This window comes from Perna viridis, chromosome 2 (genome assembly GCF_037379345.1).
Source record: "Perna viridis isolate PV_CMFRI_1.1 ecotype Kerala chromosome 2, ASM3737934v1, whole genome shotgun sequence".
NCBI classification, from domain to species: Eukaryota; Metazoa; Mollusca; class Bivalvia; order Mytilida; family Mytilidae; genus Perna; species Perna viridis.
This window is the reverse complement of record NC_142446.1, coordinates 22,942,354-22,963,927: the sequence shown is the minus strand read 5'-3', so window position 1 is coordinate 22,963,927 and position 21,574 is coordinate 22,942,354. Positions and strand designations below refer to the sequence as shown.

Sequence of the window (21,574 nt, the reverse complement as noted above, 5' to 3'; positions counted from 1 at the left end):
TTATAACCAATCCTATCTTGGAAAAGCTATGATTCGATTTGTATTTAATTATCGAAACTAGCATTTATACAAGTACATGTATACGCAAATGAAGCTGCCATTATGCTGTTTTTCAGCTCCCGAAAATGAAGGTGCAAACCGGATATTGATGCTTTTCTTGCCCTAAGTATAAAGAACCAAGTTGATAATACAACCATGTATAATTCACTTATAAAAATTTATAACTCACACCATCTTTGATAAATTATAAATATCAATTATAGATATTTATAATTATTTATAAATATTCACAAATATGCATTTTTGTCTACATTGTCTTTGGCTTGCCATAGAAATAAAAATCAGAAAAGTTCAGAGGTCTAAAAGATATTTTTCTGCATATTTATTTTAGTAAAATGAATCATTACAGCATGTTTCCAGCAATATTTTGGTTTGGTTGGGGGAAATATTTCGGAAGAAAAGACCTGAAATTTAAAAATGAGGTTCAATGAAATCCAGAAATGGCAAAATGTAGTTATATTTACGTTTAAATATCTTTATAATGATCAAAGCATTTGTCGGTCTTTTGTATGTTAACCGCACATTTGAAAAGACAAGAAAATACAAGATACTGAAGATAAAAAAATGCACAATTTTTTTTATGATTTTTTTAAATGATTGTTGGTGTAATTTGTGTTTAAAGTGTGATAAAATATTTGTGTTTTAGTGCTTACTGGTGTGCACACAATACTACACTGCGTAGAAGATATAGCTTTACACCTCAGCCGCAATTAGTGCTAAAATCCTGATTTGAAGTGAGCCGTGTTCGTGCATGGTAATTGTTTTCATGTCCTGTATAACAGAGCCTATAAGCTAGCGGAATAATACGAAGTAAACCAGGAAGCGGTTATAGGTCTGTGGAGGAGATTGGACAAACGACTAAGAATTTCAAGTTAATTTAACCGAAAAAGGGTACACAAAACTGATCTTGATTGTATTGACAGACAGGACAAAAAGAATCAGATCTAGAACAGATCAATTGTACATGCTGGGAATCAATAACGACAAAGAGTTGTTATACTTCTAGTCGTCTAATTATATTCCCTTGTGATGGAGACATAGAAAACATGATCCGGGAAAGTAAGGTTTTTGAAAATTACTCATCTTTTTTATACGTCAGTCAGAGACAGGTCGTTTCATGGTATACAAATATCCATCCATCCGTCTCTGTCGTCCTTCCGCGTCAATATGTGAAGTGTGGATTGAGTATTCCTTGCTCAATAGACTTTAAACTTTACGCAATTATTTGTGGTCAGTATAAAACATTTGATTTATTTAAGGATTGTTTTCAATTGTTGGTTAGGTTATTAGAATTTACCTACTTAATTTAGGTCAGGTTACGCTGAATAAACCGCGACTCGGTTCATGTTGCAACGTAAAACGACCCAAAGTCGTTTATATCCAATAACAATAACAATAATTTCAAAACATGCAATTCTTATATTTTAATTCGAACACACAAGAAGACAAAAATGAGATAAAAAAATTGTTTTTTTATTTGAAATCGAAATTGTAAACGCATTGTTATCAACCGATAGCAGAATTTGTAACTCATATAAAACTAGAAAATGTGGTATGATTGCCAATGAGATAGTCATCCACCAAATGTTAAGGAATGAACAATCAACCATACACGCTTTTAGTGCCTTTTGGGATACCACTGAAGTAGTTTCGTACCAAGTAATGGACAATGTTACTCGATAATGCTGAACCACGGGGGCTTGCGCCAACTATCAAATATGCAGCCACGAAAAAGATTATCCCAGATTTGGGTGTGCCTCGCTTCAAGTCATTTTTTTTCCAAATAAAATCAACTCAGCACTACTTGACAAATGATGAATCTAATAAATAAATACAAGTATCACCCTCAAACACTTCTAATCAAATCAATACAATGATTTGTACTAACTATTGCGACCTTTGACATCGCTAGACAAACCGGGTTTACTCTACACTTATCTTGTGATCTACAATGACACTAGTAAGCGCGGGAAAATTCAAAGTTAAGTTCCAAATGACTTGATAATTGATAAATGTCATTAGACTACATGTTCCTGGCTTTGGACAGGCATATAAAGTATGTAGCGGGGTAAAACATGTTTGTTGGAGCTCAACCCTCTTCCTTACTTGGGAAAATGGTGGGGGAATACAATAAACTCTTGAGGTCGATACGGAATATAAACACTTCAACAAATAGGACAAAAAAAAACAATCTCGAAAGAGAACTAACTTTTTCTGTTAGCTACTTCTCAAAAACCAAAAGTAACTGATTAACACACCTTGACTACTCAAATAGAAATATCGATAAAAACACGTCCAACAGGATTTAGTGAAAATGGCAACGCAATACAAGGCGGTGGTGGTCAAAACAAAAAAAAAGATATCTCAAGTACCGAATCCCAAAAGGAATAATCCACGACCAAGAGCAAACTCACGGCATATGTGTTTACAATCGATTCTAGATATAAACAACAGTATTTGTAACTCTTGGAAAAAAAAAACATCTTTCAGGCGCGTAGCTGCCATTAGGCAAAAAAACTTTTGCCTGCACTTGATTTTGCCAATTTTTTTTTTGTTTTTTTTGAGATAAAATACATCCAGGAGAGGCATAAACGATGCTCTACAACGCTATCTCCGCGAAGCCCCCTGGACCTGTGGGGGGCTTAAGCGACCCTAGACCCCCTGCCGTAATTTTGCCTACACTTCAATTTGGCCTCAGCTACCTCAGCTATGCGCCTGTCTTTGGCTTTATTTTCCTCTTTTTTTTTTAAAAAGACTTGTTAATTATTATTTTTATTCAATATCACAAATAAAAACTTTGGGTATGGGGTCTGAAGGAGGGTCGTAGGTGGCCGGGAACGGATGGTCTATTTAACTATTAACTTATATAACTAAAATTCTGAATAATTTCTCTTCTCCCCCACTATGCATATTTCAAATGTAAATCTTCTAGGCTTTGCCTACGAATCTCCTCCATATTTTAAGGGTCAAAGGCTTAATCATCTAGTGACGTTACTCAGAGGTGTTCAAGATGTTATTGGTCAACAAAAATAGATGATGAACGTTGGTAAATTACATATTACGTACAAAATCAAAGTCATGTTTTATTTTGTCAATTAAATGTTTAAATTATATAGCCATAGGTTCTGAAAAATGATTTATCAAAATAATTAAATCATGCATTACCTAATATCTTTTGTAAATGATTGAAAAGTTGTTATTTTCTGAAGTTCTCGTTGTAAACGATCCTTAACCTCTAAATTTGAGTATCACTTGAGGGTTTTGGGTTACTATTTTGAAATAATTGTGTGTTTATTTTTTCACATTATTGTTTTTTTTCTAACTATCTTCTATATTTCCATCCACAATATTGTTTTATATGACTATAAAATAACAAAAAAACTTCAATGCATCAGGTCATTTTATTTATGAACAACATGAACGTTCTAACAAACCGAAAAAAAAACAGAAACAAAACAATATCAGCGTAATAATGCATTTTACAAGAGTTGGAGTTGGTTGCGTCTAGCTCCAGTGATAGGCAAAGATGACTACTGCTAGAGTCATTATCAAACTCATGTAGGACACTGATCTAGGAACTGCAAAGAGAATGCATAAAAGTTACTGATGAAAAGAATTCAAAAGCAAAATTGACATAGTAAATATCAAATTATATCTTGCCGTTAGGACACTGAAAGTGTCATAGTGTACCAGACAACATAATATAACAAGAAAGAGTAATGTGAGGGTTACCCTTATTCACTTAAGAAATGTGTCTATTACTAGTAATGCTATAGTACTTACTGTTGGCAGAGCTAAATGTACATAGACTTGGATCACACCCTGCGTAGGAGTTTGTTTCATCACTGCCATCCGTACAGTCTAATTTACAGTCACACTTAAATGACTCGTCAATACATTGAACGCTGCTGGTACTATCACAGGAGAAATATCCAGTAGCACAAGTCTGCAATTTATAGTGGCTATTACAACTTTTTGAAGCTACAAAGTTACTTACAATGAATATATATGATTTTTAAGGATGCCTGTAAAAAATCTAAATTCGTGATTTTTTTTTCCGTCATGATTTTTGTAAACTTTGACTAAATGCTAGTTCTAAACCTGCCCATTACAATCCGGTCTTGCCATTATACATCTTTGAAATAAGTTACAACAGTCACAGGAAGTGAAATGGAAGCCACATTGTCTGTCAAAAAATGTATTACATATGACTTCTCACCTGTACATAGGTCCCTGGTGCTGCAGTTGGACAGGCGTTAGTGTTACATGCGACAAACTCACTTGATGAGCCCGAGCATGGTAAACCGCCATTGGCGGGGTATGGATCAGAACATGTTCTGGACCTTGTAGTCTGCCCACCACCACATGTTACACTACAGGTTCCATAATTACCCCAGGCCGACCATGCACCATCAACTGTAAACACAAAAAAGAAATAAATACTGGAGACTTTCTTTTCTCTTTCGCAATTTTGACTTTGAATTGTATAATGACATTACGAGTCTAAAAGTTTAAACATAATCTCCCTGTTCGAGACCAACATAAAACTTACTAATGCAGACTTGGGTGTTACAATCTTGTTGGTCATAGTCAGGTCCACTACAGGCTGCCCCTCCATGTTGTGGAGCTGGGTTTGTACAACTTCTTGTCCTGTCTTGTGTCCCTCCACCACAAGTTATTGTACACAAACTCCATGAACTCCAGTCAGTGTAATTACCATCAACTGAAATAGACAAGGGAATATTTACAACTTGTTTTAATGTGAGAATTTTATATTATTCAAATTACTTTTAAATGAAGATAATATTTTTTTTCCACTGTGAAGGTCAGTTTGAACTATTAAGCCATTTCCGCTAAACCAATATATACAAAGAGAAAGCATGAGAAGTTCCGATTGCAGAGTTCGAGGTAGCTATCACACTCCTACACGGACACTTTTTAAAGCATGTACCATCTTATGATACTTAGGATTAATTTAATCATTTTTATTCACATTATTCACATTGGTTTATGGAAAAAATAAGAGATTAATGAATTATTTTGCAACTTACTAGGGCAATTTGGAAGGGAACATGCTTGTGTTTCCGTATCATCACCAGTACACGACTGTCCACCGTATTGTGGTGATGGATTAGTACATGTTCTGTATCGTGTCTCTATACCATTCTCACAGGTAACTGAGCACAATCCCCATGAACCCCAGGATGTCCATTGACCATCAACTGTAATAATTAAAATATATTGCATAATTCATGATATCCGTATATTTATCATACAGATTCTTTATCTAATACACAATCTAAATGTTTGCTAGTACTTTAGTTCAATTCGCGCGAATTTAATACATGTACATTAATGAGTCTTGCAGGTAAGTCCCTTCTCTCAGCCTTCATAGGCCCCTCCCCCCAAAGAAAAGTAAAATTAAAAAAAAAAGGAACCAAACAACCAAAGAAAAACCACAAAACAAACAAAACAAAGCAAACAAAAACGGTATTCTTTGGAATACCAGTATACAGTTTTTCAAACCAAATTATTCAAGTCAATGGTACATACTTGGACAGGTAATGGATGGAGAACATGACTGTGAGCTGGTGGCATCTCCGGAGCACTGTTGGCCTCCCCAAGCAGGAGCTGGGTCTGTACAAGTCCTGCTTCTAGTCTGCGTTCCAGTAGACGTGCTACCAGCAGTATTGCATGTCACCGAGCAAGCACCATACGATCCCCAGGCTGCCCAGTTACCATCAACTACAATTTAGGAAGAAATGTATAATGAAGGACCAAAACCAAAACCTACGAATACATGTATTTTATTTTTCTTCAAAGGATTGAACCGGATTTTTAGGAGTTCAATATCTGAGTCAATTTCTAAGTTAATCTGCAAAACACTTTCAACTTCATGAAAAAGGAATTTGGTATAAATACTTTTAGGCGCCGCAAAGAAGACATTTCAACATGGTCAGAATGAGGTTATGGTAAATATAGAATAAACATTACCTGGGGGAGGTTTGGCACAATCCTCATCCATTGTCCCATCATTATCGTCATCTGGTAAAAAAGCAAATTATTCATCATCTTGTGTCTACTGTACGGTCCTACATCACTCTTGCTTCTTAAGATTATTAAATATTTTTCAATTGCATCTGATTTATTTCAGCCGAGCGAACCGTTATCATTACATCTGATATATATCATTCCGTTAAAATGAGCAAATATAGGCCGTTTTTAATTTGTTTAAACTTTCACTTAATTAAAAAAAAATCGATACAATTATTATTATTATATTATATCATAAAGTTTGGCACTAAGTTACTGTATGGGATGTTGAACATAAGTGATGGACAGTAGAACACATGGCCTTACCTATTCCATTGTTACACATTTCTTCGTCAATTAACCCATCACAATCATTATCAAAACCATCACCAATAGTTGATGTTGAAGGAACACAAACCTGAAAATCATTGTAAAAACGGTGGGATTCTAAAATGCTACCAAATTAATAATCAAAATAAACGTTCAAACAATGAATTGGTTCTGATAGTGTCTAGATACAAGTAGTTTATTAGTATTTTACTTGTTACAGTTGTAAAATCTTGAAGAAGATTTTTAAAGTTGTAACTTGTATATTTGAAGGAAAATAGTTATTTTCAAACAGTTTCTGCTTCTTGCAAGACACCATCCGTGCTGTCCGTTGAAGATCAATTCTGGTGAAAGAAGAAGAAAATCTATGACAGATGGGGTAGTTTAATTGTCATATTGGAAACAGGCACTCTATATCAGCCAATCTGCTTAAAGTGACGACTGAAATTTGTTTTAGAAAGTTTAGAAAGTTACTACATAGGAATGGAATGAATATCATTACCGTGTTTACTGGTGCCATTCTCATTCCAGTGGAAAAACCATATGTTTCATACTTTGCTTGACCGTACAAATATCCACCAAACACGGAGATAGTCGATTGGTGTCTGATGGTATGGGACCCTTCAGACACTGCGATATATCCTGCAACGTACTCTGTACCAGCAACATTTATATCGTTGTAGACTGTACTTGACGGGAATGCAGCTCCATCGGCAAGAAGACCATTTTTCTCGGCTTTCTTAACTGCGAACATGAAGTAGTTGTTGTAGGACCCCTGAGAATATTTTGGTGTTGCAAATGTATAATCGGCCCCAAATTGTTCTACGGGTGGTATTATCATCATCATGGGATCGGACTCTTCAGTTGACGATTGTTGACTCAAACAAAATTGAACAACTAATATGGCCTTGTCAGCAGACACGTAACAGTGGGCATTTGATGGAACAAGTTTTTGAGAAAAATCTCCTGGATTAGATAAAGTAATAGTTTGGCTGTAGGCACTGCCACAATCAATCGAAACAGTTGTTCCAGACTCACTTGCAATGTATTTGAAATAGTCCCCAGTCGTCCTTAATGGTATAGGAATGGTAATGAACTTCTTTCCCCATGTACTTACAGGAGTAAGTTGTTCAACTATGTGGTCAGAGCTGCCGCCGCTCCCAATGTTGGTCTTCTTATTTCCACTGAAAGCTGACACCTTTTGTGTTGCTGATATGAAGGTTCCTGTCAAATCGCCCCCACTCTTTAATTGAATAGTGTCGAATTGGTTCATTGTGACCGTCAGACTATCACCTGCCGAATAACTACTGCCACCATATGATACAGAGCTGCTCAAACTACTGGGGAAGGTAAAGGTCACCTGAGTATTGTCTACTACCCCTACAACCATAAGTTCGCACTGTTGAGAGGGTGGATACCAGGTGCTTGCATAATACTCGGTTCCCAGGACATCGGTTGGTAATCCAAGAAACGCGTCGTTTGAATACGTCTCTTTGTTAACACCATAAATGACTACCTCGTCGTCAGCTGTAACCAGCATGCCCTTGTTACCAAAACTGGAACCGGACATTCGTAAATCTGGACTGAAGAATAATTGCTTGACCTGCCCAGCGGTCACCGTAAATTGATTGTTGATGGCGGATGAATATTTTGGTGCTGTGACTTGAACGTTAACGGTACTCGTTCTCGTCGTTGTAATGAAGAGTTCTATTTCAAAATTGACGTTTATGTTTTCCATGTAGCCAATAACGAATTCTCTGCCTTCATTGTCTGGTGCTGAAATGCAAGAAATTCATAATTTGAGTAGTTGAATAAATTTCATGTTTTACTGGTGTTTGGAACGTACACGGAAGAATAAAATTGAAAAACTTACATATCTACAAATGCATTACATAGGGATATTGCAATGAGTGCAGACAATCTAAACTTACCTGATTGGATTGGATACACTAAGCATATGGCAAGGATGAGAACACTCAAACCTATAAAATAGAAAAAAATATACAATATAAAAGCAATTAGTGTTGAGAATCGAATAAAAAATATGTTATTTATCATAATTATAATCATACAAATATCAAGTAACTTGGTTTTTAATAAGCTATTTACACATTTTTGTCGTAAAGTTGCACCGAACACACACACACAAGCACAAATTGTTTTGGAAAAAAAAGTTGTCAGGATAACAAGTAGATACCCTTCTTCATGGTGTGTCCGGTCTGTGTGATATGAAGTACTGGATGACACTGGTGACATTAACGATGTGCCTATAATTAAGTATTTAGTCAGGGTATGCGTCAATTAATAGGAATCATAAACCCTCATAAAAATAATAACTTTAGTGATATGTTAGTTTTAATAAGGTATTCATTGTCATAAAGGAAATGAAATAAGCATGTAAATAAAAAAGAAAAATATTTTTATTTTGTATCATTTTTTTAAATATCATGTTTTGTCAGCTAGGTTGGTAATATAGAGAACTGTGTCAGCAGGCAGATGTGTCCAATTTCTAATTCTAAAATCAGAGCGGTCAAAAGGACAGGAGTGCATCAATATCCCGGTTAGTTGGTGAAATGTCTGTGTTGTGTATATACTGCACAAAAGTTTCAGAAACCTATTGGAGTTCATATTGCTAATGCTTTAGTTTTTTTTGTTTTTTGTTTTGTTTTGTTTTTTTTTTGTGTGTGTGTGTTAGGTCTTGTTTTCTTTATCCAGTTAATATGTTACATATTTAAATCGGCTCGTTACATTATGAATGAATTCAGGGCATATACTTAATTTTTGGTGTATTTGTATTGTCCCATTATTGACACTTCGGTATTTTTTGCCGACATATTGTGACACATATTGTCAGGAAAAGATGAATATTAAATCAAGTCTACAGATCAAACCAAACTCTAGAATCGATGCGAGGTGTACAATTTGCGATACAAATTTGGTCAATCCCTCATAAGCCGGTTGTTTACTGGTGTGCAAAACGATCTCCGTTGCAAATTCCCCCCTTTTTGTGTGAAAATTTGGTTAATTTTGTGCAAAATATCTTGATCCCAGTATTGTTTTGACCGCAGTTTTCCCATGTTTGTACATTCAGTATGGCCATCTCATTTTTAGCGATATCCCTAATTTGTCCTGAATACTTCAACCAAAAATTTTCTTTTGCAATTAACTCGGCCGTAAATTAAAATCATACACCCCACTCATTTGCGCCAGTCTACCTGTACAGGTATTATACATTATATTATGAACCATGAATGTATGAAACATGTATGGTAAGCAGAAGTACACCAATGCAGTCGGGAGCAGACATACATTTCTATTGTGAAATTTAACATGTATGTGCGGGGCGCCGAATGGGACTTAATCTTTTTGTAATCAAAATCAATTTTGTGTCACAAAAGTCAATTCTGTGTCATAAAATTCAATTTTGTGAGATAAAATTCAATTCTGTATCACAAATGTCAATTCTGTGTCACAAAATTCAATTTTGTGATTGTGAGACAAAATTCAATTATGTGTCACAAAATTCCATTCTGTGAGACAAAATTCAATTTTGTGTTACAAAAGTCAATTTTGTATGCAAATTAGTTTACAGAGTCCTTTGGATATGCAAATGAATTCAAAATGTGCAGCATAATGCGCACGTGTATTACAAACTGCAATACAGTGGATAATGTACGAATGTGCACGGCTATACTAAAACACATAAGTGAAAGAAATATCGGATATCGTAATTGTATAACCCACTGTGTCACTTAATCTTGAATCTAAAGATAGATCATTTGAGCATTTGTAAACAAAAGGGAAACGAAAGTTAGACACGTACTATGCCGGTTTTTCATCTCGCCCGACCTGTTCCACTCAACCGAATTTCTTTCGTCATACATCAATAGAATCGGAATGAAATAGGAAATCTATCTGTATCTGGCAAAAAATCGTGAGGGATAGTGGAACAAAATAATCTTTCGCCGACTATGACAGGTTAACAAATTTCACCGCACAACGTATTTCATCTGTGGCAACATCCCTTCGGCTCCTGCGTATGGAGTGTTCATATCACAACTCATACGTTATGCCAGAGCTTGCGCAGACTACGCAGACTTTTTGTATCGCGCTAAAACTCTAACAAATAGGCTTCTGGAACAGGGTTATATTGCTACAAGATTGAAGTCATCACTACAGAAGTTTTATGGTCGTCATCATGAACTCGTGGATCGTTATGGTGTATCCAACTGCACCATGAAAACTGATTTATTCAAAGGGTCATAGTTTTCCTTTCCTCGTTTGTCTACCCCGGACTTGACTTTTTATGAGCAACTCGGCGGGTGTTTCTAGAAAAGCAGAGGACGCTTACCCTACCGGTGCACCTGGTCCATGCTCCCAGTTTTTAGTGGAGTCCGAGTTGCTCAGTTACTTTTGTTACTTTGTATGTATGATTTTAGTTACTTTATGTTCTTTGTTGTGTATGTCTGTTTTCCATCTCTGGTCTTTGTCCCTGGATTACATTCTTTTGATTACCGCTATAACATTGGTTCCCTTGATTACTCTAATATGATTTTCTTGGCTAATCTGGCGATTCATTTCTTTTTCCAGCAAAATTTGGGACACATACATTAATACAAACTATCATGTCAAATTTTAACAAATTTGGTTGCGATTAACAGGTCCGGCAAAAGCATTTTATAGTTGAGTTGAAAGATGTCAGGAAATGATCACGTGATTCACCGGGGAAAATCCCAAATAAATCTAAAGTAGAAAAATCGCGTATAAATTTTAAAACTTGTTTTATCGAACAAATCTCATAGAAAACGTATAATAGCAGTTTTAGTAATTTCAAAACAGTTTTACTGTAGAATGCAACTTAAAATATTTTTTAATTCCATTTACAAGGGCCTTAACCGTCCTGCGTTGCTCGAAGTAATCGGAAAACTGTGTCTGCGAGACCCGCGGTTACTATATATCCAGTGATACAACTTCTTACAAAATCGTTATGAGAGAATTCATTTGCATATCAAAATGATTCTGTAAATTAATTTGAAATATAATTGTACTTTTATGTGTATTGACTTTGAAATAAGATATTAAAAGGGTCTGAATATTTATCTGTGGCTCTTTATAAAGACAGAAATCATTTTTCGTAATCGAATACAATAATTATTGGCGCAAATGAGTTTACACTTAGAGAAAAAATATGTGGCGCTATTGATTCATTGGCGCAAGTAAATAAATGGTTTGAAATGTACCATGGGACCCCTAAAAGAAAACTCAACTGGCTGTTCGGCCAACGACGTCGCCACCTACGATCGCCGTTAATCTACATATCTTATATACCAAATAAGTAATAAAAGGAGTCATGAAATATTTTTTGTTGGTTGCGTCGTACATACGATTCTTATGAACTGGATTATAACGTCTTGTATGCAATAATCAGAGTTTTAATAATCGCAATGATCTTTTAAACAGCTTAATCAATTCAGATTTTAATATCTAATTTCAGTACACAAAGAGATTAAACTAAAGGGTTGTTCTTACCTTTAACCATACCAACCCTAAATAAAGCAGTTTCATGTTCTTAATAATCACAGTGCTCTCTGCTGAATTAACTTGGTAAGTTTTGTACATTTCTGATCTATTCTTCATTTTTATGTGCTTTTTTATTCAAAAGGAGGTTGTGTAACCACTATTTGTTCTTGACCCCCTACAGTCAATGACAAGTTATATGATTGTTCTGTCTTTTTGTGTTTTGTTTTTGTTTTTTTTTATCTCTTTGGTTTACTCCAGTAGTGCTAGAGGTTGTCTGGCAAGCTATGTTCTGACTTGGTTGGAGTATGGAGGAACGAAATTCCATCCTCTTACGTTGTAGGAGTACTCTTTGGTTACTTTTGTGACTTGATAATGGATAAATATGCTGGTACAATCTTATTAATTTCAATCGAGTACATTTATGGCGCGTCGTCGTCAGACCTCCACATACAATATTGAAAGCGGAGATCTCTTAAGAAATCGCGAGAAATATAGATCATCTTTAAAATACAATTTTAAGAGCTTGAAAATATATTGAACAACTCGAAATTGTCATGAGAGGAGAGCTGTCAAGTTTGTAAACCATATGACGACTTTGATTTCTCAATTGTCAAGTTTCATTACCTATCTAGTGACATCCCAACCGCTCAAGTGAAGTTTCACATATGTTTTTGCTAATCCTTGTGGTCATTGCACCAATTTTCTAGATATTCCTTAGCGTCTTACGCAAAAAGCTATGGGACACGGGTGTGTTTGTGTCCATAGATTGAGAGTTCCAAAAGTACTCACCCTGACCGGATTGACATGCAGAGCCCGTTTCAAATATGAAAAGCGAACTGCATCTGTCGAAGACATTCTACTTGGACTTTACCTACAGAACGATGGGTGTCTCGCAAGAAGCGGGAACTGCTCACCCTTCCAGAGCATATGATTTCACAATCGTTTTTTATATTGTGTCCGTGCTGTTTTCTGTGTGTACATTTTCGTTATTTTGTGTTGAAAGCTATGTTGTACGTCTGGTGATTTTTTTTGTGTCCCCTGTATAGTTTTTTACAGGATTCCCACTCTTTTGTACCTCCGGTAGTTCTACATTATTCATTTATAGCAGAAATATCTGAACACTTTCAATTTATTTTTTTTGTGTCGACCAAATTGGTTAAGGGCGAGTCGGTGTGGTTTCACGATCGTTATATTACATCGAGTATAAACGGTATTCGCCACATTTGACACAGAAAATGACATTTAATAAAAATAACCAATTGTCAATGAACTTTGTCCAAAGTAAGATGGTATACATATATTATGATAGTTCAGCGTCGTTTCTCAGGATATAGTTGGCCGATTAAACCAAATAGCCCTTACATAGTGTCATCACCTCCCAGAAGCTACACATCAAATGTAAAATCATCCCACTGCAAAAAACCAAAGAACAGTGCAATCTAAGTGGACATGCATACGTTCGAACGGACATCAGTGATTTTTAAGGCCTCCGATGCTTATTAGGCGAGGGCTTAAACATTAATGATAACTAATATCTGTTGAATTTGTACAGGTTTTTGAAGGATTGCTTTCGTGGAGATCTTTTTTCTTTGGTGAAGGTGTGAGATTTTGTTGCGTTTCGCAATATCTGTTGCTTTTTCTACTTTGTAGATTTATTTAACTAAACCTTTCTGGTAATATGCGTTTGTCGCCACACTTGTAAGGATTTAAAATCAAGATAAATAAAATATATGAAAAAAAAACAAATATTATAACATAAACAAACCGAACGAACCAACAAAACAAATAACGATAAAACATTTTAGCTACATGTTTTTCAATTGTTTTGGGCAATAATAGGTTTATATAGGAGGTATTGGTCATTTAGTTGTCTTTGTGTCGTTCTTTTACCTTTAAGGTGCATGTAATTTCGAAGAAGAGTCTTTGTTCGGTTATGGTGGCTTTTATTACTTTTGTTATCTAAGCCTTATTTGAAGGTATATGCCTGAAAGTATTCATTATTTTGTTTTCTTACCTGGAGCTTATTTATTGCATTTTGTTAAATCTTTCCAGAGATTTGGCATGTGCTGACCGATATAACTTGGTATATTGCCAAGGATATCATTAATACAATTATGCATATACAAGAAATTTAAGACATTTTATTGGAGATGCTTGGAGTTGTGAAAGGAGCTCTGAGAAACTTTCATTAAAAAGGCCATAAAAGGCTTCAATTCCCGATTACTATAATGCAGGATTTTAAGTTTAAGTTTACAAGTTTCTTAAGTCGACATGTCTACCAAAAATAGATCAGCAGTCTATTAAATACCCGCTGACACAAAAAGACACAGGTACACATGTAAGCAAGTTAACAAGCATCATTGACTTCTCTGTTATGTCTTATTGACATATTGGTAAAATAATTAAAATCAATTGTCGTATTTGTTTACTTGTTTACATGGAATACAAGGTAAGCATAGGAGTCATATTTTTGTTATTTTGTGTAATTAGAATTTGGTGCTTAGAATTTAAGCAGAAAATTATAGATTGCTCACATTTAACATACGTGTAAACAAAGAAACGTTAATATCTGGCTGGCTTTTGTCCTCTGTGGGTGGTTGTATCTACGTATCTACCTTCAGCACACACGGATGTTTTATTTAGTCGTTGACCAGTTTTTATTTTTTTTTTATCCGTCATGGTAGTAGAACCAATATTATTGTATCAATCCATCCGAGTGTTTGTATAAATATACACCTTTATTGATCGCTTTGAGATTCGGCGCTGAAGATATTTTTTTTTAATATGAGATCTTTGTGTCTACCATTCTATAGTTTAAAGTCGGGTCGCTTTTCTAGGAGACACACCTTTCTGCATTATAATTTATCATTGAGTTCACGGAGCACAGATTTTATCTCTCCCTTTTATTGTGCATTTAAATTGTATATGTTTATTTTCGCTTTTAATTCTTTGATAAATGGTAATTTCTTTTTTTTTTAAACTGGTTTAATTAGTCTTATATCTCAAATCTCAGAAACGAGCGGGATGGCTGCTCTGGTTACACCACTTGAATTTTCGAGTAAACAGGTACAATACAATTGTTCTTATTAATTTAATCCAATACATCTACTGGTTGTCCTAAACTGCTTTGACGTGTATTTAACTTGATATTTTTCTCGTTCATCATTGATCTATAGCTTTTTTTTATTGAAGATGCAGTAACCAATGGGATGCAGCCTTTCTCAGCAGGACTCCTCCTCTAGAATTGGGAGTAGACGACCTGTTGTAAGTGATATCAAGAGCACTGGGACAGAAAGTAGTAAATCTGAGCGACGGGTTCAGTTCAATGATGAAGTTTCTGTTGTAAGGAGTCCAGCTAACGTTTCTGCCGTAAAGTTCAGTCTCCCTTTCACGCCAACACAAAATGAGGTAGAGGACGTCAGGAAACCATATCCTCCTCAGAGGAAAAGAAGGGATCTTATACCTGACGTTAGAGTCTTCAAAAAGATAGATGAAAATGCTTTAAAAGTGAGTTCGTGAATAAAAGCAAAAACCAAACCCAAAAATCACACCATTAAGGATTGATCTTGTTTAGACTGCGTTAATAGATCGAAAATCGTATTCTGAAACGCTTAATTGCCACAGCTGTGATCGGTCAGAATAATTGGCCTATTTCAAGTGATGATAACTGAAGTCTCCTTAAATTATTCGTTAAGTAAATCAAATATTAGTATAAAAGCTATGTTCACTACTAAACCATGTGATGTTCACTACTCAACCATGTGATGTTCACTACTCAATTCATCAGTAATTCAGCCAAGGGATTGATTTTGATCTGAATTTCGATACCTATTCGTATTGTATCGATAGAAAAGACAGACATTACTTAAGAATACTAGTAGATTGTTTTGTACTGTTTCAGTTGTTTGTTCTGATTGTATGAAAATCATAACTTCAATTATACATTTTTGTTCATATCGTTAGTCCGTAGGTCTGTAACATTTTAGTTGTTAGGATCAAGATGGAATGATGTGGTCATTTTTTATCGTGAATTTGGGCCAAGGATTGACCTGATAATATGTTTGGTTTTCATGCGTTAAAGCTGAATCTTCACAGGAATGTAGAACAACGTCAATATTTTACTTTAACCAAGTACAATATGTATTCAAATAATATAATAAGCCTCTTTCAATGTATTAAACTTCCAGAAAGGAGAACCGTGGTAGTATTACGTATGGTAAGACGAATGACAATGGCATGCACTAAATATAATGCTTGTGAAAACAGCCAAAATGACACTGCTAAACTTTGTTGACCGAAACGATTAATACTTGTTATACCCGGTTGCCATTCCTCGTTTTTAATTGCGTTGAATAAGTTTTGTGGTTATTTTGGGTAATGCCTTAACAATTCAGTCATTTTTTTCTGGTTGCAACAGTGACTTAATTGTTTCACGTATTTTCGTCATTAGTTATCACATATTTTCTGGGCTAATGTTTTGAGATAGATATTGCAGGAAATATTCAACCCTGGTGGAATTAAATTACAAAGCAGTGTCATTTTTCGCTATTTACATTTTGCTTGTTAAATTTTCTGGGAACATTTTACTAATTAGTTCCATATTATTCATTAAGCTTAATTCTAAAATACGTTTTATTTGATGCCTCACGGTTTATTACAGCTAGTATTTATTTACTAATATTTCAACGGAAGGCCTCGCTCATGCAACTTTTATTTCAAGTAAATGCAACAAAAACTTGAAGGATCAAAGTACGGAAGCGTATATGTGCCATGTCTTTGTGTGTTATTTCTGTGGTGTTTTACGAGTTATAAAAACAGATTGCTGCTTAGCAACTAAACATAACGGATCGGAAATTGCTCATTGGTGTCTTAAAATACAATATTACAAATTAAACGGTACACATGATGAATTTGTTTTTATATTACTCGAGTTACTTGTGGTCCGTGCAGGTCCGGGTGTTAAAAGAATAGGCCTGCAGCAGCGCTTAGCTTGTCGTAAAAGGCGACTAAATAGTGCCCAGAACCCTAGCCGGGGGCTAGGGCGCTCTGTCCACAAAGCAACTGGGATGTGTGCCCCAGGTGGTGGAATGAGGTACCCCTGGCGTGTTATATGCTGGGGTTGTCAGGCTATAATACGGAAAACCTGACCGCAAACCATAGTGGTGCACCGTGTTGGGAAAGATGCCACGTTCCTCGCACGTTAAAGAACCCTACTGTGGTATTCTCCCGGGGTAGGAACCATAGGGCTCCGCCAAAGGAGGCTAAATTGCCCGACCCTACCCACCTCTCCCTATTTTCAGTGGCAATCAAAATTTGTCGACCCCATTGGCCTTGTGTCCCATCCCTTTTTCATTTCATCATCATTTCATGTTCATTTTATCATCAATTTCATGTTCATCGTCTGAATATAGCTGAAATATTGCTGCTCGGACGTTTAACCCCAACAAACTAACAAACAAAACGAGTTACTTGTTATGATCGCGTAACGCAACTTTTTATTTTACGTGTTGGTGTGTTCATCGATCCGACAAATGATCAAAGTTTAATATCGCATTAATTAAAAAAATCATTTTGTGTAATGTGTATGTAATATTGCGTTTTAAGAGACCTACGAGCAGTTTCTAATCTGTGTTGTTGAGTTCAAAGTTAGCAACCCGTCATTTTTTAACTCGTGAAATGTAGACTTAAAACGTAGAAATAAAACACAAAGACGTGGTACTTATACTCTTCCGTATAAAATGGAAGTCTTCCTTAATAAGATCTCTAAACACATTGACACCTTCGATGAATATCATAAGAAAGCAGTTCTTTATTTTTGGAGGGTTTTTTTGTGGGTATTGAAGGGGCGGGTGTTGTCCTGATTTTTTACCACTAATCTTATAATTTTCTTAAAACGCTTATGATTTACGTCAACATTGTCGATCTACTTTGCGATCATTTTAATAGAACTGCTCCATATCCATACCGACATCCATTGGTTGGCGAAGTGGAGAAAAGTCGGAAATTGGTTTAGTCGCGCTCGAATCAACTTTCGAATAAGATCGAGTTGATTCAAATTGGTGTCCTTTCCCACGTTCTAAACACTCTATCTAGCATAATGAAGGTGTGACGTACCGAGGAGGGGTTAGTAGTATTTTAAAAAAGCTCGACCATATATGAATTGTGCTCGAGGTACGTCACTTAATTAGCCGAACTTGATCGTCATGGTGAACGACATTTGATTCTGAGAGGGGACAGTTTTTGTAAATAAACATCTTGGCCTGGAAAAACTTGGAAATGAATAATCTGGCCTCGACTACCGGCTAGAAAATAAAAAAAAAATTAGCTTTCAGATCCTAATGTACAGTATCATGTAAATAGATAGTCTAGCCGTATATAACATTAGAAAATGAATTTTCTGATTTGCAAATTTTTTAAAACAGATTTTGTTTCGAAGACAACAAACAAAGAAACAAAATCCAAACAAACAAACAAGCAAACAAAGAAGGATTTGTCTATACTTTTTCTTCTTCATCTATCGCTATAGACTCCATACTACCATTAGTCTGTCTTGTCAGAATAAAACTAGATGATATTATGATGCCACTGTACATTTTGCATTTGAGTGGATTTTTTTTTTTTTTTTTTGGTTTTGTTCTGTTCTGTTTTGTTGGGTTTTGTTTTTTCTTTTTTTTGTGGTTTTGTTTTTGTTTTGTTTTGGTTTTCTTGTAAAGTATTCTTACTATTCTTCATATTCTGGGTATCTACTTTAAATGCATGGCTTATATGGGATTTGAAAAATCAAATTATATTACTACTTTCCAGTATTGGTTTGGAGCAATGAGCAAAATCTCTATCATTTGTTTTAGGCGCCAAATTTTAAGGAGCCAACAGTTTTAAAACTTGCCCAGTATCTCAGACGAGAATGTCAAAGTGACCTAGAAAAGATCCGGGCATTTTACTTCTGGATTACAAATAACGTACAGTAAGTAAATTCAATTTACACTATGTTAATGCAAAGCCTTTTTTAATCTGAACCATGTAAGTTATATAATATAGTGCCAATTAGTTCACAAACGTACTGCTTGATTCACTGGCAAATAAATTAAAGTAACTAGTATTTTGATTTATTATGTAAAGAGGCTCACAAAAAATGCCTTTGTAGCCTGGAATATAGCAATACATTGTATAATTATTTTAAAATGCTTCAGTTATGATACAGAAGGATTCTTCAACGATAGGAAGCGTCCTGCTGACCCTCTGTATGTCATGAAAAACAAAGTGGCTGTTTGTGAAGGGTATGCTAATTTGTTCGCTGAGCTTTGCAAGTAAGTCTAATCCCTTATTTGGCGACAAGGATTGTTTTGCGAATGTACATGTAATTATAAAAAGGAAACGCATACATCTCTAACAGGTTTGATAAGAATTCTGTTGTGTTGTTATGCCATAAATTAATATCATTGCAAATACACTCCGATTATAACGAACATTAAATGATGTGTTTATAATATCAAAACGATTTTGCTAGCACTGCAGCTCACATAACTGCAATGGTTTTTTTTATTGCAGATTGTTAATTTTTATCGTGCATGTGCTGTTAAGGATTTAAATTTTCTTTCAGTGTATCAAATATCCACGTGAAAGTGATAACGGGTTTTGCCAAAGGATTTGGACATACTCCAGCCAGACGTTTTAATTACAGAGGTTCAACAAACCACACATGGAATGCTGTTTATGTTGATGATGAGTGGCATTTCATGGAATGTACGTGGGGAGCAGGATATATCGATAAAAACAAAAAGTTTGTTTGGAGGTACAACGACAATTACTTCCTACCAGATCCTGAAACAATGATATTCACCCACTTTCCTTATTTCGATCCTGATTTTGAAGAAAGCAAGGATTGGCAGTTACTACATAAGCCTATTGATCTTAGAACTTTTAATCTTAACATAAAGCCAACAAATAAGTCTTTAGAATGGGCAATAGAATATGAATCACATGCGTCAGCAGTCATTGACTGTAGCAATGAACTGATTATAAAATACAAATCTGAACTGGTTACAATTTGTGACACCACAGCGTATTTGATTGATGTTGACGGAAACATGCTGCAGCATCACTCCGTGGTACTTCACAGTCCATACGACAGCGGATTTCAAGCAAAAATAAAGCCTCCTAAGGTAGGCGGTTATAGTGTCAAACTGTTTGCTACTGTATCTACAGATGACAAGATTTTAAGCTTGATAAATGAATACTTTGTACGCTGTAAAGAAGTTGAACATCGAACTGATCCTTACCCCGAGTTTTACGGCTATTATGGACCTGTATTTGACTACCAAGATTATGGAATAAGTTGTGGTGCAGATATAAGACCATATTATGAGGTGATAGAAGGGTACATTGATTTATCGATCCCTGTTGACTACGATGTCGAAGTCACTGCAAGAATGACCTATGCATATGGAGAGCTTCCAAATATGGATGATTATGTAATGGTGCAGTGTATCCCGGACAATGTAGTGGTCAATGCTAAGTTTCCGAAAGCTGGCCACTACAAATTAACTCTGTCGTTCAAGAATGAACATGGAAATTACAAGGAAACGATAAATTACCTCATTAATTCAATACGACCTCAAAGACCATGCTATCCATACCCAAGGGTACTGAGACCAGCTAGGGAATTACAATGCCACCTCATTCAACCTCTTAGCCAAGTCTTGCCACCCAACAAGGACGTTACAGTGAAGATTACATGTGAAAATATGCTTGCAGTTATGGTCCGGAAACATAAATTTAAAAGGATAGGCAAAAAATATTGGGACTTCACATTTGAAACGCCAAATGTTGGGGAGAGAATATGTGTTTATGGAATAGACGAGAATGATTCAAGAATGCCGCTGTATGAATTTTTTACTGCACCATAATAATATTTGTAGCATAAAAGGTTGATAATGACTAATGCCCTCTTTTACTGTTTAAATTGTCAAAATGCAAATGAATTCTCTCATCACGATTTCGTAAGAAGGCCTCTCATTGAATATAGTAACCGCGGATCTCGCAGATGCAGGTTTCCGATTATTTCGAGCAAGGACATATCATATGGGCGATGAGCTATTCTGCCGAAGTAAGTATTTTACTTTACTTTATTTAGTATTACTTATGCCGAATAGCTCATCACCTATATGATATGTCCTTGCTCGATGTAATCGGAAACTTGCGCATGCGAGACCCGCGGTTATTATCCAGTGAGAGACCTTAGAAAATCGTGATGAGAGAATTCATTTGCATATCCAAAGGATTCTGTACACTAATTTACACACAAAATTAACTTTTGTGACACAAAAGTGAATTTTGTGTTAAACTGCTTGCAAAAGTGATTTTGTTATGACCGAATTCAATTTTGTAAACACAAAATTTAATTTTGTCATGATATTTCTTAGCTTTGTATGCAAATTATAGTTCACAGAATCCAAACAAAACTAATTTGCATACAATATTGACTTTTGTTACCCATTAATTCAAATTAGGTAACAAAAGTAGTCTGTGATACAAAAATGAATTTTGTCATGACAAAAGTAATATTTTTCGCTGAAAGATTACTTTGTATGACGAAATTTAAATTTGTTGTATGTTATAAATTTTGTTAATCTGA

At 35.3% G+C, this 21,574-nt stretch overlaps 2 protein-coding genes across 5 annotated transcripts; one reads left to right on the top strand and one right to left on the bottom strand.

Moving 5' to 3' along the window:
• Nucleotides 1-3,564: 3,564 nt before the first annotated feature.
• LOC148624112 (uncharacterized) lies at nt 3,565-8,191 on the bottom strand. The gene is made up of 9 exons (XM_088571005.1): nt 6,923-8,191; nt 6,421-6,511; nt 6,055-6,105; nt 5,614-5,805; nt 5,112-5,282; nt 4,613-4,783; nt 4,280-4,476; nt 3,844-4,006; nt 3,565-3,638 (listed from the first exon to the last, which is right to left on the bottom strand). Exons 1-9 carry the CDS (start codon nt 8,156-8,158, stop codon nt 3,565-3,567), a joined length of 2,346 nt encoding a protein of 781 aa, XP_088427131.1. The 5' UTR covers nt 8,159-8,191.
• A 3,735-nt stretch (nt 8,192-11,926) lies between these two features.
• On the top strand, nt 11,927-21,021 carry LOC148624111 (kyphoscoliosis peptidase-like). 4 transcript variants are annotated; one of them, XM_088566621.1, is made up of 5 exons: nt 11,927-12,024; nt 15,133-15,447; nt 18,789-18,904; nt 19,131-19,247; nt 19,541-21,021. In XM_088566621.1, the coding sequence occupies exons 2-5, from the start codon at nt 15,145-15,147 to the stop codon at nt 20,844-20,846; spliced, it is 1,842 nt and encodes a 613-aa protein (XP_088422747.1). In that variant the 5' UTR covers nt 11,927-12,024; nt 15,133-15,144; the 3' UTR covers nt 20,847-21,021. The 4 variants fall into 4 exon arrangements, with proteins under 4 accessions (XP_088422747.1, XP_088422745.1, XP_088422748.1 ...); XM_088566619.1 differs by lacking the exon at nt 11,927-12,024 and adding an exon at nt 14,254-14,389; XM_088566622.1 differs by lacking the exon at nt 11,927-12,024 and adding an exon at nt 14,889-15,006.
• Nucleotides 21,022-21,574: the final 553 nt, after the last annotated feature.